The sequence below is a fragment of the Bos javanicus genome, chromosome 13 (genome assembly GCF_032452875.1).
Source record: "Bos javanicus breed banteng chromosome 13, ARS-OSU_banteng_1.0, whole genome shotgun sequence".
Classification (NCBI taxonomy): Eukaryota; Metazoa; Chordata; class Mammalia; order Artiodactyla; family Bovidae; genus Bos; species Bos javanicus.
The window spans coordinates 20,740,883-20,758,786 of NC_083880.1; the positions used below are offsets into that span (position 1 = coordinate 20,740,883).

Consider the following 17,904-nt stretch of genomic DNA (forward strand, 5'->3'; position numbering starts at 1 on the left):
GGCTTTACCAAAATAGAAAATATGAAAAAAGATCAGTGTTTGTGACTAAATAAGAATATGCTTAATCACTGATTTTTAAATAACATTGATTCTTGAACAAATCACTATGTATTCTTATAAAGATTGCATGATATAGCTCACAATCAGAATATCGTGAATATTCTGTGAATATTTTTAGGTTGGTTTGCCAGGATTTTGCCTTAGTCTCATTTATAAACATTCCAAGTATACAAGTTATCTCTTGATGAAAACCTGAATAATGCTTATATATTATCCAGTTAAATAAGCATTATTTAGCTAGTTACCTTTTTATCTTATTAATTTCTAGCTACCTTTTAAGATCTAATGACTATTCATTGGAATTCATTACTGATTTAAGAAAACTGACAGAGAAATTGTCAAAAGCCCCTGGAGTCAAAAGTAGATGTCAATTATAACTTTTGCAGCAGCAGCCTTGAGGCTTGGATTTCATTCTGTACCATCTGAGGGAGTCTGGTCAATTTCATGTAACCTGTTTGTACAAGATAAGATTTGAAGGATGGCAGGCTTTGCACATGTGGCTTCATCGGTACAGACTTTGAAATTGTTGACAAAGCTTCATCCTGCTGATTATACATCATTGATGGAGAATTTTAAAATGCCAAAGATAATTTTCTACAGCTGGATTATGGTGCAATGTAAGAATTAAAGAGAGAGAGGCTGGAGAGGGAGAAAATTGAATATGAATATAAATATAGATGACATCTTTAAATAGCTTTAAGCTCTGAAATAGAATACACTAAAACAAAAAGCTGTTCAGGAGATTAATTGATGGACAATTTATTGTACCCCTCCCACATGTCATTGATTTTGTGGTTGCGAATTCCATTTGGGGGACTAAAGGTAGTAAAAGTGGCTAACATTGGTGAAAGATATTTAATACCAACTGATACAAGCTGCATTTTAAATTCCATGCATGAGAATTCTCTGGTGGTTCAGTGATTGACACTTTGCCTTCTCCTGTAGGGGATGCATGTTTTATCCCTGGTAGGGAGCTAAGATCCATCCTACCTGCCTCCTGGCCAAAAAACCAAAATATAAACAACAGAAGCAATGTTGTAACAAATTCAACAAAGACTTTAAAAATGATCCACATCAAAAAAAAAATTTTTTTAATTCCATGCAATTTGTACTTCACTGTTTTGCTATTTTTGTTTATAGCACTTTTGTGGGTATTGTTTTGTACAAATAGTAAAAAAAATTAGAGATAATATACAACATCTAATTGAACTATGGCAAATATTTAATTATGGAGCTCTAGGGGTAGAAGATTTGTAGCTCTTATATGAATCTACAAAAATTACCGTTTTAATTGTTTCACAGTAATTGTTATTGCTCAATCTTCGCTTCATTTATTGCCCACACTCCTTTAATTGCATATACAGTTTTATTTTCCTTGAATCTTATGTTCAAGAAGCTTTGCATATTCATCATTTGTTAGCTTCCATTATGAGAAACCAGATTAAGGATGTTATGCATAAATCATTTTCATAACCAATTGGTTCAATTTTATTTCCAATAAAAATACAATTTATATAGAGTTTGTACTATTTTAAAATATTTCATTAAATAGGTCTTAGGTCATTTATTTATCCATTCATTAAACAGGTACATATTGAACATCTATGTTATATCAAGAATTTTTCTAGATGTATGGGAGAAGCAGTAAAAAAAAAAAAAAAAAAAAGCAGTAATCCCTGAGTTCATGGAATTTATATTTTAATCAGACAGTGAATGAAATTAAACAAGTAAATAGAAAAATGTATTTTATGTCAAGTGATGACACATGTTTTAGATACAACAAAATAGCATAAAATTGAGATGAGAGTGCCCAGGTAAGGGGGAAATGAAGTTTTAAGTAGAGTTTTAAAGTTTTAAATAGATCACACATGGTCACTTAGAGAATGTGTATATATATATATATATATTTTTTTTTTTTTTTCTCAGAAAATAAGTTGAAGGAACTAGCCATGTGTACATTGGAAGGAAGCCATGTGTAAATGTAGAAGTCCTGAGGCAAAAGTAAGCCTGGTTTGTGTGAGGATCGTGCAAAGGAATTTTACATCTATTTCCTGTAGGACAGAAGCCCGTGTGATGATCTTGAGCAGAGGAACCAAGATCTGACTCACTACTTGATTTAGCTTTAACATGTTCTGGTGGTGCACCAGTGTCCATAGATGGTGACAAGCTGGCACAGGCAGAGAGGGATATCATTTGATGTCAAAAGATTCAGAAGTCAAATATTTAGGCAGGTGAGAAATCTCCATTCTGCTTTACACAGTGGCTGTATCAGTTTTCATTCCCACCAAAAGTGTATGAGGGTTCCCTTCTCACCACACCCTTGCCAACATTTGTTATCCGTGTTCTTTCTGATGGCAGTCATTCTGACTAGTGTATGGTGATACCTAATTGTGGTTTTGATTTGCATTTCCCTGACGATTAGTGATGTTGGGCATCTTTTCATGACCTGTTGGTCATCTGCATTTCCCCTTTGATAAAAGTGTCTATTCATTTCTTTTCCCCATTTTTATCTGGTCATTTGTTTGTTTGGTTGGTTTTTTGATGTTAAGTTGTGTTGCTGTTTATATATTTTGGACATTAAGCCCTTATCAGTAATCATTTGCAAATGTTTTTTTCCCATTCCCATGGTCTCTTTTGCTGTACAAAAGCTTAATTAATTAAAATTTTAATTAGGTCCCATTTGTTTATTTTTGCTTTTACTTCCTTTACTTTAGGAGATGGATCATTCCTGTGATTTATATCAAAGAGTGTTCTGCCTGTGTTTCCTCTAGGAGTTTTATTGTATCTGGTCTTGCAATCAGGTCTTTATTTTGACTTTATTTTTGTCTATGATATTAGAGAATGTTCTAATTTCATTCTTTTACATGTAGCTGTGTAGCTTTCCCAGCACTACTTATTGGAAAGTCTGTATTTCCTTCACGGTATATTCTTGCCTCTTTTTGTGCTGAGTGAGAATTATCTGTGGAAGCAGGGGATAAAAGGACAATTCCACCAACTTCAAGTCCTGTGTTGGGAGGACTATGGGGGTGGGGGGAGTGGGCGGAAATAGGCTCCATTTGAAAGAGCTGCAAGGAAAGTAAATCCAGGACAGACCCAGGTAAAGAGGGTACCATATGTTGTATTTGATACATGTACAGTTATCAGCCTAATGACAGTCTCTTTGTTTCCACATTAAGGCATGTAACCTACTTCACTGGAGACCTAGACGATTTGGCTTGGGGTCTTAGAAATCACCACAGAGATCTGATTAAAACCTAGAAGTACTGGCATGGTTGTTTTATTCTCTCTTCTCTTCTCTTCCTGAATTTGTTTCTTTGTCTATATAATGGTGTGATGCTGCCATAGAGAAGAGTTGGGTTCAGCAGTCTCTGTAGAACAAAGGCTAACCTTTTGAGAAATCCATGATCCTTTCTAGTGATACCACAGCTCACTTTTTGCCAATCTTTACATTTAACAGATGACATTTTGCCATGTCAAGAGGCATCAAATACCGAGAAGGAACTATGCCATCCAGATAGAAGTCTCTGCAGATCTGATTCTACAGATGAAGGATTGAGGTGTAAGTGTAAAAATGAGATGCCTGCCTGCCATCCATGAGACTCGGACCCCAACAGAAATATCAAACCGCTAGTAGGGGTACTCACTTGACAAGCTCTGTTGTCATCAATGTTCTCGTTTTACCAGGAGTATCATTGGGGTTTTAGCTGGATTATAATTGGAAGTGTGTGGTTTATTAAAAAAGGGAAAGATAGTAAATATATCAAGTTAAGGTAATGTTTTGAAAAACAGTTGCTCTAAAAATCATGAAATTAAATACAATGTATCTTCTTTAAAATTTTAATGTGATTATGAATAGTAAGTGGTTTTAAGCTAACTGAATTCCATAAAGTAGGTAAAGTCTGGTATTTCTTATGAAAAAAAACCACAATGGAAGTATGGTAATAGTTCTCATTTGGGAAGATGCCTGTCTGGATCAAATTAAGAACTTTTCAAAAGAAGAGTTCACTCTAAGGCTTATAGGTATGAATTTGTGTATTTGTGTGTGTATATATGCTTAGCCTTGATTGCAGCTCTAGCCCTTGTTAAGCAGCCACTCCAGTAGACTGTGATAGTCTGCCAGCATCTTTCTCTCCTCTCTTCAGTGTGTCAAGCCTGTGGATTTGCATTTGACATGTGTGACTGGGTATCAGAAGCAACTGCTGGGCAAACTTCCTGGATGCGCACAAAAGCAAGAGAAATTCCTGTGTTAGAATATACACCTCAACAACATCAAAGCAGTGATGATGAAGGTAGCAAAGAAAAATCATATCAATTATACTTCCATTTTTACTTTTTTTAGTGTTTGCTCTAGACTCATAAAAATGCATTTACAACGAATCTATTTTCAAATAACTCTATACTTTTCATGGGTAGTGCAAGGAACTTATTATAATAAAATACTCCTAATTCTTCCCTCAATTCTCTCATATTATTGATGTAATTCATTTCACTTAATTAGCAAATACATTAAGACTATTCCTGTTGTGAACAACAGGAATATTTTTTTTGATCAACAGGAATATTATTTTTTGATCAACTAAGCAAGCTGAAAATAAAATGTTTTGTTTTAGATTCATTTATTCCTTCTCTAACACTATTCCTTTCTTTATGTAGATCAGAATTTCTGACCTGCGTCATTTTCCTTCTCTCTGAAGAATGCCTTTTAGCATTTCTTACAAAGCAAGTCTGGAGTATTTCAAAATTTTTGCTTGTCTTTGTCTGCAGTTTTTAATATAATAATTTGCATAGCTGTCGTTTTGTGTTTCCTGAGCTTCTGGGATCTGCACTTTGGTGTCTGTCTGACATTGATTTGGGGGAAAACTCTCAGTCATTATTACTTCAAATATTGGTTTTCTTCCTGTCTCTATTCTTTTCATACTCCCATTATGCATATGTTGCATCTTTTGTAGTTTTCCCAGAGTTCTTAGATAGAATTATAGAATTGCTCCTTTATTTTCCACTGTTTGCTTTTCAGTTTTGGAAGTTCCTATTGTATTCTTAAGCTCAGATTCATTCCTCAGTTGAGTCAGTCTATTAATGAGTTCTTTGAAGGCATTCTTCATTTCTGTTCTAGTGTTTTTTATTCCTAACATTCTAAACTCTCTGCCTATATTATCCTTTTTGCATGTTTTCTACTTTTTCTGTTAGAACTCTTAACTTATTAATCCTAATTTTAAAAAATTTTCAGTCTTATTATAACATCCCTGTCATTTATGGGCCTAGTTCTGATGCTTTTTCTTTCTCTTCAAACTATATATTTTTGCCTTTTAGTACGCCTTGTAATTTTTTTGTGAAAGCCAAGCATATTGGAATTAAGATAAATAGGTATCTAATATGAGTTTTTATATTTTTCCAGCTATAGATTAGGCTCTGTTTACTGATGGTGATAGCTTTTAATGTCTGAGATGAAAATTGTATCTGATATTTTTGTTTTTGTTCCACCGTTGTCTTTGTGTTTCCCTAGAGATGTCTTCTGAAATAAGGTCTGAGGCCTGCTGTTCTTTTAATAACATGCCCTTGTTATTTTACAAGACCATTTTTGATGTTGTGATAACTTGTGAGAGGAAGGGAAGCATCCTATAGTCCCATGAGTCAATCTCAGTCTTTGAGAGAAATGGTACTTTTGCTCTAAAACCTTCACAAATCCTCCTCCCTTACATCAGGTGAGACAGGAATGCCAGAGGGGACTGGGTCTGGATATTTGCCTCACTTCATGTGGAAGGTTAGAACCTAATGGATTTGATATTTCACTTCTCCCTGATCTCAACTGCAGTCAGTTATATGGTGGTGGCGGCAAATAGTTTGAGTGAAAGCCTTGTTAAGAATAACAGGAGAGGCCAGGTATATTTCAAAATGAGTACTTTCCTTTTCCTCTGTGCTGTGCTCAGCTGCTTCAGTCGTGTCTGACTCTTTGCGACCTATGGACTGTAGCCCACCAGGCTCCTCTGTCCACAGGATTCTCTAGGCAAGAATACTGGAGTGGGTTGCCGTGCCCTCTTTCGGGGGATCTTCCCAACCCAGGAATTGAGCCTATATCTCCAGGGTCTTCCGCGTTTGCAGGCAGGTTCTTTACCCACTGAGCCACCTGGGAAGCCCCTTTTCCCCTTGTTGTTGTTGTTGTTCAGTTGCTCGGTCGTGTCTGACTCTTTGCGACCCCACGGACTGCAGCACGCCAGGCTTCCCTGTCCTTCACCATCTCCTGGAGCTTGCTCAAACTCATGTCCATTGAGTCAGTGGTGCCATGCAACCATCTATTCCCCTGCTGCTGCTGCTAAGTCACTTCAGTCGTGTCCAACTCTGTGCGACCCCATAGACAGCAGCCCACCAGGCTCCCCCGTCCCTGGGATTCTCCACGCAAGAACAGTGGAGTGGGTTGCCATTTCCTTCTCCAATGCAGGAAAATGAAAAGTGAAAGTGAAGTTGCTCAGTCGTGTCTGACTCTTTGCAACCCCATGGACTTCAGACTACCAGGCTACTCCATCCATGGGATTTTCCAGGCAAGAGTACTAGAGTGGGTTGCCGTTGCCTTCTCTTCTCCCTCAGTTCAGTTCAGTCACTCAGTCATGTCCGACTGTTTGCAAACCCATGAATCGAAGCACGCTAGGCCTCCCTGTCCCTCACCAACTCCCGGAGTTCACTCAGACTCATGTCCATCGAGTCAGTGATGCCATCCAGACATCTCATCCTCTGTCGTCCCCTTCTCCTCCTGCCCCCAATCCCTCCCAGCATCAGAGTCTTTTCCAATGAGTCAATTCTTCACATGAGGTGGCCAAAGTACTGGAGTTTCAGCTTTATCATCAGTCCTTCCAAAGAAATCCCAGGGCTGATCTCCTTTAGAATGGACTGGTTGGATCTCCTTGCAGTCCAAGGGACTCTCAAGAGTCTTCTCCAACACCACAGTTCAAAAGGTTCAATTCTTTGGCACTCAGCCTTCTTCACAGTCCAACTCTCACATCTGTTCATGACCACAGGAAAACCATAGCCTTGACTAGACGAACCTTTGTTGGCAAAGTAATGTCTCAACTGTAGGCAAAAAGGGATTTTGCTCTAACTCTTACTGTGAGAATCTGGTAGGGCTCCTGGAGGTAAAACAGAATGGGGTCCTCCCTAAGATGGGACTGTCTGGAGTTTTCAGCTCTTAAGTGTGTTCACACTGAGCCTCTAGCAGTTCATTCATACAGTCCAGATTTCTCCACCCCAGCACTGATTCCCACAGAAGTTTGTGTTCTTGGGATTCTGGTCTTGTGTGTTGTGATTCTCTATTTCTGCTTGTGTCACCAATTCCTGCCCAGTGGTTTGTACCCTGATCTCAATTTTCTTAGGGGTATAAGAGGAGTTGTTGATTTTCATTTCATATATTTTCTTGCTGAGTGGACGGGAGTAGCAACTCCCAAACTCTTTACATAGTTGTCCAGAAACAGGAAAACTTGCAGGCTCTTTTTCAATGAGATTTGTTCTCTTTCTCCACTACCTTTATTCTTTACAGCTCTTTTTCTTTGTTCTTGCCTTCTTGTTCAGCTGTTTATTGTGGTATTACTCAGCAACCCAGAACCTTATGTGAGTAACATTCCTGTTTTAGGGTCTCATATGTTTTCCACATTCTGTCACTTAGCCCTAGCCACAGCAATGAGGGTAAACATATTTCCCATCTCGGTTTATAAGCAAGATTCCCAGCCCTAATCTCTAACTTCATTAAGAGAATTAGACTCTGTTTATTCAGGACTGTGCAGCATTTGAAGTAGTTGAAATTCTAGCTATTACAGCCTGTGTCTGGTCTCAAGTCTGAGAGTTCTATGGTTTCAGCTCTGTTCATCATATCTATTTTTCCTTATCTTTTGAAATGTTTTCTCTTGTGCTTATTGTTCTCTGCTTTTATAAAACTGTATTTTTATGTCATTTATCATTTCCTTGTGTATAGGTCAGAGGCAAAGTATTAATTTATTGTACTATTTTGACTAAAGTCAATCAGAGCTTCACTAAATTCATAGTTTATTTTTGAAGCTGTAGGAATATTTGCTATCTTACAAGGAAATAGAGCATTCAAAAGACCTTATTTTTGAAAATTAAAGTTATGAAAATATAGAAATAGCTTTGTATTTCTGCATTATATGTATTACTGAATTAAATCCAAATTAGTTTTAAGAATCAGTTGGGAAAAATTGATTGACAATATTTTTATGTACTACAAAACCCATCTATGTAATTTAGTGGGATTGTAAGTATCTGGTGCTTCAACATAGTTTGGTCAGAAAGAGGCAGTTTAAATTACATTCCCTTAAATGATAAAGGTTTTCCTGTGAAGAATAGAAAAAATAATCAAAAGGGAAAATAATTCTGGGGAGAAAGATGAGGAATTTTTGATTAAAGAAAGATTGCATTGTGACATTTAAATGATCATTTGGTGGCACAGAGATTTTTATATCAATAGATTTCTTTTTATAAGAACATTCATATTGAGGATGGTATAAAACTTTGATTTCAGGAATTAGGGTGAAATTACAATGCATTTTAGAAATCAAATACGGCAGCACTTCCCCGCTGGTCCAATGGTTAAGACTTTATCTTCCAATGCAGGGGGTGAGGGTTCTACCCCTGGTCAGGCAGCTAAGATCCCATATGTCTCATGGCTGAAAAAAACCAAAGCAGAAAACAATATTGGAACAAATTCAATAAAGACTTTAAAAATGGCCCACATCAAAAAAAAAAAAAGTAAGAAAATACGAAAGTGAAAATCTATAATTTGTAGTTGATGTCATTTAAAAAAAAAATCCTACTCTTTTAAATAAAATACTTGTGTTTCAAACTTGATTTTGAAAATTCCAGAAACACGATAATTTTGTTCAAACAGAAACAGCTGGGTTTTTTTTCTAAGTTGCTTTCCCCCCCTTTATTTTTCAGGTTACTGTCTATGGATAGGGGCTAAGCAAGCTTCTACTCTTAACCATTTAGACAGCAGGGCTTATCTGAATAGCTCCGTGTGTCACTGCCTGGGCAGGAGCTGCCATCTTCGATTCTATTACGCTATGGAAAACAGTGTTCTCAGAGTAGGACTGTCTAATGATAAGGTGAGAAGAAATTTGTATTACTTTCAAAGTCATTAATAAATGAAATTTCTCTTCTTGGCAATTTGTGTTTCTATTTCTTAGTTATATGTAGACTGAAGGTGTTCTTTAACTTGCCTTTATTTGATATACTTTTATTTTTTTTCTCTGAGGGGGAGTTTATGTTTTTCTTTTCCATTATGGTTTAGTAAAAGATACTGAATGTAGTTTCCTGTGCTATACAGTAGGACCTTGTTTATTTGGTATACCTTTAAAAAATGTACCAAGAAATTGGTTTCAGAGATATTGTCATGTACAAAAGTCATGGTGGTAGTTTGTAAAAACTTCATAAGATTTTTAAAATTCATGAAAATATGTTAAAAGAAACTATGGTGTCATAATGTATTGGGGATTCCATCTTATTAACTCTACACTGAAGTGTTGATGTGATCTGCTCTGGACTTTTAATCTCTGTATCCTTAAAGCTATAAATATGATGGAAGCAAATTACTTGTTCTGTTACAGTAGATACAGTTTTAAAAGATTGGTAATTGCTGATTAAATAAGCCAAATGAGTCATATAAGTGGAAAAAAATAGTGCATTGGGCAGAGTGAAAGCTGTAGTGGTAATGCTAGTGAGTAAAAAAAAAAAAAACTAACTTTAACTTAAAACAGTTCTCTACACATGCAAAAAATACTTGAGACACTGAGAATTTCTATTGTGAAAAATTTATTTACAGGTAGGAATAAAGAAATCGTAGGGGTAAACAGCAGTCATTGTAGAAATGGGAGACATTTGACAATAATGGCAGGAATCCTGACATTGGAAAGGACAGTAAAAGCCTCCAATCAAGTTTCGTTTTGCTCAGATGGCTTTGGGTAAATTGAGTTGAAACCTCTGTGTGACATCAGTCAGGTTCATTCTTCAACGGAAGTTTGTCACTTGTACTTATCAGGTGCCACTAACCGTCTTTCAGAAGCATTTTCTTTTGTTCTTTTTTAAAAAATTCATTATTTTTAATTGGAGAATAATTGCTTTACAATATTGCATTGGTTTCTGCCATATATCAACATGAGTCTGCCATAGGTATACATATGTCCTCTCCCTCTTGAATCTCCTTCCCACCCTCCACTCCATCCCAGCCCTCTAGGTTGTCACAGAGCACCAGATCTGAGCTCCATGTATTATACAGCAAATGTCCACCGGCTATCTAATTTTACACACATAATGTTTGTGTTTCAGGGCTAGTCTCTCCATTTGGCCCACCCTCTTCTTCCCTCTGTGTCCACAAGCCTGTTCTCTATGACCGCCTCTCCGTTGCTGCCCCGCAGATAGGTTCATCAGTTACCATCTTTCTAGATTCCATATATATATATATACATCAATATATGATATTTGTCTTTCTCTTTCTGTACTTCATCTTGTACAATAGGCTCTAGAAGTGTGAAGTGACTTCATAGTTGATCCTCAAGTATCAGACTTCTTATTACCAAGATACTCGAACATTGACAAGGCATTCTTTTTCTCCTGAGTTCTATCATTTCACCTGTCCCTTTTTCTTTTTGTGTCATTCTCATCATATCCAGTTTTTTTCCTTCTCTTTTCTAGGACCTTCACAGACTTCTAAAGCTGAATACTCTCATTAGATGGCCTAATACATTTTCCTTTGTTACATGGATGAGACACAATTTGTAGCATTTTGTAACTATATTTTCATCACATTTTTTTTTCAGTAGTATTTGGCAGTCTACTGCCCAAGAATCTATTTGATATATTTCATTCAATTTGACGTGGTATGAGGTGGGTGGAGGGGCTGAAACATCTCCCTGCCCTTTCTGTAGGGCTGCAAACTTTTCAGATAATTGGAGAAATTTCACAAACAAAAATAGGTTTAACTTTATGTATATATGTTGTAGCATTCAAGTGTCAAGCATCTTTTAGTTATTATCAGCTGTGCCACGTAAACCAGTCCAGTGAGCTTTCGTGTACTTTGAAACTTTCTGTAATTTCCAAATCCTTCTTCAACAAAGGCATTGTAAAAAGAAAATTGTGAGATTTTGTTGAGCTTATATTATGGTTAAAGATGCATTTTAAAAAGTATGGTGCTACAATACTGCTTTTCACAAGATGGGTAATTAATATTCATTAAATGTTGAATGAGTTACTACCCTAAGTAGAAAGTTGTGTTATTTATCTTCTAATACTAAGGATTATTTTAATATCCTGAACATCAGTGGTGGATTATGTTTCAGTACATGTATATGGAGATTATGAATTATTGGAAGTGAGCAGTATCATTCCTCTGGCTTTGGGACTGTACAAGAAAAAAGTGCAAATAAATTGGTTTCAGATACTATGTCATATAATAATAATAGACTTTTCAGGATTCTGTCTCCCACATTATAAGAAGAAGTTAACCGTGGAGAACTGATCCAGCGTATTAATCAGAACCAATTGGAGGTATACATCTGAGGCAGTGTTGACTGATACTTGATCCATGAGTTCAACAGTATTCTGCAAGGCACTGTCCAGTCTTTTCTGACACTATTCACTGTGCTCGCTACATGTAACACGTCGGTCAGTAGTGAAAAATCTGCATCACAGTACATTTAAATTACAACTTGATGTTTTGTCACAAAGTTAAAAAGGACTTCAAACCTATCATTTAAAAAATTAACTCTTGATGAAAATGATCATTAACATAATCTGTGGATAGAATAACAAAAACAACCCTTATGATAATGTGTGCTGGTGAACCAAGAAGTATCTAGGGAGAATGCTTAGCACAATTTTATTTTTGGAGTACTTTAGAGCTTGAGAAATAAAAAATAGGTGAAAGAAAAGTTGTTATATAAAAAGTTGAAACTTTGAAAGTCAGCTTCAGTGTATGTACCATCTAACTGTTCTTAGGATTAAGTCTCTGCCCATCATCTATAAGATAATAATCATAGCAACAGCCTATCTTTTATCCTCAGGAAAGTTGCCATGTCAGTGAGCCAAGGATAGTAAGGGTTCCCAGCTTGTGGTGACTTTTATATATTTTTTAAATTCCCACTGGCAAATAAATAGGAGGATCCTGTAGTTGGGAAAGGAAAAAAATGCCTTAGAAAAATATATTTTCTTGTATGATACAAGTTTTAAAGCTATAATAAGCTCTCCTTGAAGAAGAGCTTTTGCTAAAGTACATGGACCTATCACCACATGCAATCAAAAGTAGTTAAAAAAAAAAAAACTTGAACTTGATATCTGATTCCCTCCCCCCCACCACTGGAAGATGGGGGAGGGGGGGGAGAAGCAGAGAAGTCTAAGAGATCTGATCATAAATATTTTTCTTGAGAGGTAAAATGGCATTATTAAGCCTGGTCTGGGGGAGTTCTGTTGTTGTTTTTGTCCAGTTGCTAAGTTCTAGGTGTGTGCTCAGTTACTCAGCCGTGTCTGACTATTTGCAACCCCATGGACTGTAGCCCACCAGGCTCCTCTGTCCATGGCATTTCCCAGGCAAGAATACTGGAGTGGGTTGCTATTCCCTTCTCCAGGAGATCTTCCTGACTCAGGGATGCAACCCACATCGCTTGCATCTCCTTCATTGGCAGGCATATTCTTTACCACTCTGCCACCTGGGAAGCTAGTCTAGGAGAGTAAAGACATTTAAATAATTTTGATTGATTTTAAGATAGTAGAAAATTGGAACATCACTTGAAGGCTTTTCTGACCTGAGGGTTTGTGTTTTACATTGACACCTGTTGAAAGTAACTAGCTAAGTCTGAGAGTATGGACAAATATAAACTAAAAGCTGATATCATGTAGTTGGAGTAAATTTTTTTTGTTTGCATTACTTGTGTTGTCAGATAGGAAAATGTGGTAGAAAAGTCTGGATTTCATACACAATATACCATTAAATGGTTTTTCAAATGCCAAGTTAAGTTTAGAAAGAACTATGCTCAGCCTCTTGAACAAAATGTAAATGCATTCTTCTTCAGGTAGAATGGGGAAAATCAATTAGTCATTGTGAAGAAAGAGCAAAACAACAGCACATTACCCTCATAAAGTGAAAGTGAAGAGACGTGGTGAATGCAGCTTGCCTGGTGGTGCCAATAAAAACATCAGCGGAGGACATAGTGTCTCAGTGCTAAATAACTAAAGTTGCTTAAGAAATTATTGAAAGAAAATTTGTTGTATTTCTCAACCCTTTATAACTTCATCGTGATGTGACCTGGAAACGGTCAGCTGAAAATATGTGTCCTCCATGTATGTTTCATTGTCTTATGGAAGTCTTAACTGTTCATATAAATAAGTAATAGAATGAAGTACATTTTAATGGGTTTAGACTATCTTCTCTGAAATATTTAAGACCTAGAAATTGGAGTAGATAAAAGAGGGCAAAGAACAAAGCTAAAAAGAAATTAATATTTAGAAAATCTTGCATATGAATGAAATAAGTGAAACCAAGTAAGGAGAAAAAGGCTCTTAAGAGTCTGAAAATGATGGATGTCATGTGTCATCTGGATTACAATTAGATGTCACCTTCCAGTGCTGTTTCCTATCTCACAGATGGGAGGTCACAGAGATGGCCTCAGTTTAACCTGAGACATTTATGCCACTGTCTGCATTTTCACTGTATTTCACTATATATCTATATCTACCTATATGTGTGTGTGTGTGTGTGTGTGTGTATGTGTGTGTGTGTGTATATATATATATATATATATATAATCGTTCAGTTGCTCAGTCATGTCCGACTCTCTGCGACTCCATGGACTGTGGCACTCCAGGCCCCTCTGTTCCTCACCATCTCCTGAAGTTTGCCCAAGTTCATGTCCATGGCATCAGTGATGCCATCCAGCCATCTCATCCTCTGATGCCCTCTTCTCCTTTTGCCTTCAATCTTTCCCAGCATCAGGGACTTTTCTAATGAGTTGTCTGTTCACATCAGATGACCAAAATACCAGAGCTTCAGCTTCAGCATCAGTCCTGCCGACGAATATTCAAGTTGATTTCCTTTAAGATTGACAGGTTTGATCTCCTTGCTGTCCAACGGACTTTCAGGAGTCTTTTCTAGCACCACAGCTCGAAGGCATCAGTTCTTTGGCATTCTGCCATCTTTATGGTCCAGCTCTCACAACTGTACATGACCACTGGGAAGGCCATAGCCTTGACTATATGGACCTTTGTTGGCAGAGTAATGTCTCTGCTTTTCAACACATCATCTAGATTTGTCATAGCTTTCCTGACAGAAGCAATCATCTTCTGATTTCTTTGCTGCAGTCACCATCCACAGTGATAATATATGTATATCATTAAATCTAAGGAAAATAGGGTTATTTCATAGCATGAAAGCACAATCAAAATCATAAAGTCCAACACTATGGGCAAAATTGTGGAGTACTTTATAAACTTTTATCAAGTAAATGACCTCCTAGTATATAGTAACATAGTTTTGCATATACTTTGCAACCTGGAAAATGACCATCATAGAGACACCTGACATAGGATGCTTTAGAAGACATGGAAAGGTCTTTGATTGAGTGACTGGAGAGTAAAATAGAAATATAATCTCCAAAAAAGAACTGTATTATTTAGAACTTGGAATGACTTCTTCCATAGGAAAAAATATTTGATATTTGCAGAAAATATATATGATAACATTTTTTTACTTTCATGTTAAATATTTGCCTGCATTTTTTCTTTTCTTTAATCAAGGCAATATTGCAGAATGTAGTAGTGTCAGTGGGATCAATGTTTAAATAGCTGGTTTATTCACTGATACTTCAGTTCAGTTCAGTTGCTCAGTCGTGTCTGACTCTTTGCGATCCCATGAATCGCAGCATGCCAGGCCTCCCTGTGCATCACCAGCTCCCAGAGTTCACTCAAACTCATGTCCATCGAGTCAGTGATGTCATCCAGCCATCTCATCCTCTGTCATCACCTTTTCCTCCTGCCCCCAATCCCTCCCAGCATCAGAGTCTTTTCCAATGAGTCAACTCTTCACATTAGGTGGCCAGAGTACTGGAGTTTCAGCTTTATCATCATTCCTTCCAAAGAACACCCAGGACTGATCTCCTTCAGAATGGACTGGTTGGATCTCCTTGGGGTCCAAGGGACTCTCAAGAGTCTTCTCCAACACTACAGTTCAAAAGCATCAATTCTTTGGCGCTCAGCCTTCTTCACAGTCCAACTCTCATATCCATACATGACCACTGGAAAAACCATAGCCTTGACTAGACGGACCTTTGTTGGCAAAGTAATGTCTCTACTTTTGAATATGCTATCTAGGTTGGTCATAACTTTCCTTCCAAGGAGTAAGCGTCTTTTAATTTCATGGCTGCAGTCACCATCTGCAGAGATCTTGGAGCCCAAAAAAATAAAGTCTGACACTGTTTCCACTGTTTCCCCATCTATTTCCCATGAAGTGATGGGACTAGATGCCATGATCTTCGTTTTCTGAATGTTGAGCTTTAAGCCAACTTTTTCACTCTCCACTTTTCACTTTCATCAAGAGGCTTTTTAGTTCCTCTTCACTTTCTGCCATAAGGGTGGTGTCATCTGCATATCTGAGGTTATTGATATTTCTCCCAGCAATCTTGATTCCAGTTTGTGCTTCTTCCAGCCCAGCATTTCTCATGATGTACTCTGCATATAAGTTAAATAAGCAGGGTGACAATATACAGCCTTGCTGGACTCCTTTTCCTATTTGGAACCAGTCGGTTGCTCCATGTCCAGTTCTAACTGTTGCTTCCTGACCTGCATACAGGTTTCTCAAGAGACAGGTCAGGTGGTCTTGTATTCCCATCTCTTTCAGAATATTCCACAGTTGATTCCACAGTGATCCACACAGTCAAAGGCTTTGGCATAGTCAATAAAGCAGAAATACATGTTTTTCTGGAACTTTTCAATGATCCAGCGGATGTTGGCAATTTGATCTCTGGTTCCTCTGCCTTTTCTAAAACCGGCTTGAACATCTGGAAGTTCACGGTTCACGTATTGCTGAAGCCTGGCTTGGAGAATTTTGAGCATTACTTTACTAGCGTGTGAGATGAGTGCAATTGTGCGGTAGTTTGAGCATTCTTTGGCATTGCCTTTCTTTGGGATTGGAATGAAAACTGACCTTTTCCAGTCCTGAGGCCACTGCTGAGTTTTCCAAATTTGCTGGCATATTGAGTGCAGCACTTTCACAGCATCATCTTTCAGGATTTGAAATAGCTCAACTGGAATTCCATCACCTCCACTAGCTTTGTTCATAGTGATGCTTTCTAAGGCCCACTTGACTTCACATTCCAGGATGTCTGGCTGTAGGTCAGTGATCATACCATCGTGATTATCTTGGTTGTGAAGATCTTTTTGTACAGTTCTGTGTATTCTTGCCACCTCTTCTTAATATCTTCTGCTTCTGTTAGGTCCATACCATTTCTCTCCTTTATTGAGCCCATCTTTGCATGAAATGTTCCCTTGGTATCTCTATTTTTTTTGAAGAGATCTCTAGTCTTTCCCATTCTGTTGTTTTCCTCTATTTCTTTGCATTGATCGCTGAGGAAGGCTTTCTTATCTCTTCTTGCTATTCTTTGGAACTCTGCATTCAGATGCTTATGTCTTTCCTTTTCTCCTTTGCTTTTTGCTTCTCTTCTTTTCACAGCTATTTGATACTTAGAATTTTATATTTGGAAGTGCAGTACTTTATTCAAGATTCCATTCAAATTTTTCTTCTAAACTTTTTCTCCATCATGAAAAATAGGCATCTTTATTATGTATATATACTTTATTTCCTTATTTTAAAAGATAATTTTTATAGAGTGGCTTTAGAGTCACAGAAAAATCAAAAGGAAGTATAGAGATCTCCCATACACCCCCTGTTCCCACATATTCAGTCTCCCCCATTAGTATCATCTCCCACTAGAATGGCACACATGTTACAATTGATGAACCTACACTGACATGTCATTATCACCTGAGGTCTCTAATTTACATTAGGGTTCATGTTTAGGGCTGCATATTCAGTGGGCTTGGACAAATGTATAATGAATGACATGGACCCATCATTATATTATCATAAAGAATATTTTCCCTACCTTCAACACTCTCTGCACTCTCTCTTTTCATCCCTCCCTATCTCCATTTCTTTATTTTTCTCTTAAAATATAATATGCCATTTTAAACAATACTTCAGTTTTTTAGTTCTTAATACCCTACAGGTACAATCAACTCCACTGAAATGTAATTAAGAGGGCACGTATATAAATACGAGAGTTGAATTTTGGGAATGAGTGATGTTTTTTTTCTTTGAATCAAAGGAAGAAGAAACATTTTGGATATACAACACATCAACTCACAGAAAATGGGTGAAAGTGGATGTGGTAATACCAGAAGAACTGAAGACATTCAAGGTATAAAAGGGAAAACAAGTATTTTTTATCATAGGTTTAATTTTTAGTCTTGTAGTGAATTTATCATTCGTTGTTAATTTAAATTAGCATTTAAATTAGAAATACAAACTCATATGTTTAGGGAGAGCAATTACTTGTTTTCATTGTACCTACCTGTGCTCAAGTCAAGTTTGCTTGAGTGGAGAAGCAAGAAAGTAACTACTATTTTTTTTTTAAAAACAGAGTTAGTGTATTGATCAAATCTAGGAAAGAATAATACAGTTCTTATACTGAAGCTACAGGTTACTCACAAACAAAAGATTGACACATTCAAATTTTATATAATTCAGTATTCAACAAATGTTTTTGAAATGATGAGAATATTAACTACTCTTGTTTAAAGCAT

General features: G+C 36.9%; 1 protein-coding gene across 1 annotated transcript in view; it reads left to right on the forward strand.

Annotated features, from left to right (window-relative positions):
• The window catches only part of MALRD1 (MAM and LDL receptor class A domain containing 1), a 555,525-nt gene that overhangs the window by 34,866 nt on the left and 502,755 nt on the right, over nt 1–17,904 (forward strand). Inside the window, exons 6-9 of the mRNA XM_061435952.1 lie at nt 3,518–3,619; nt 4,203–4,349; nt 8,998–9,164; nt 17,427–17,519. Coding sequence (XP_061291936.1) covers nt 3,518–3,619; nt 4,203–4,349; nt 8,998–9,164; nt 17,427–17,519 — 509 coding nt within the window. The remainder of the gene's footprint in view (nt 1–3,517; nt 3,620–4,202; nt 4,350–8,997; nt 9,165–17,426; nt 17,520–17,904) is intronic.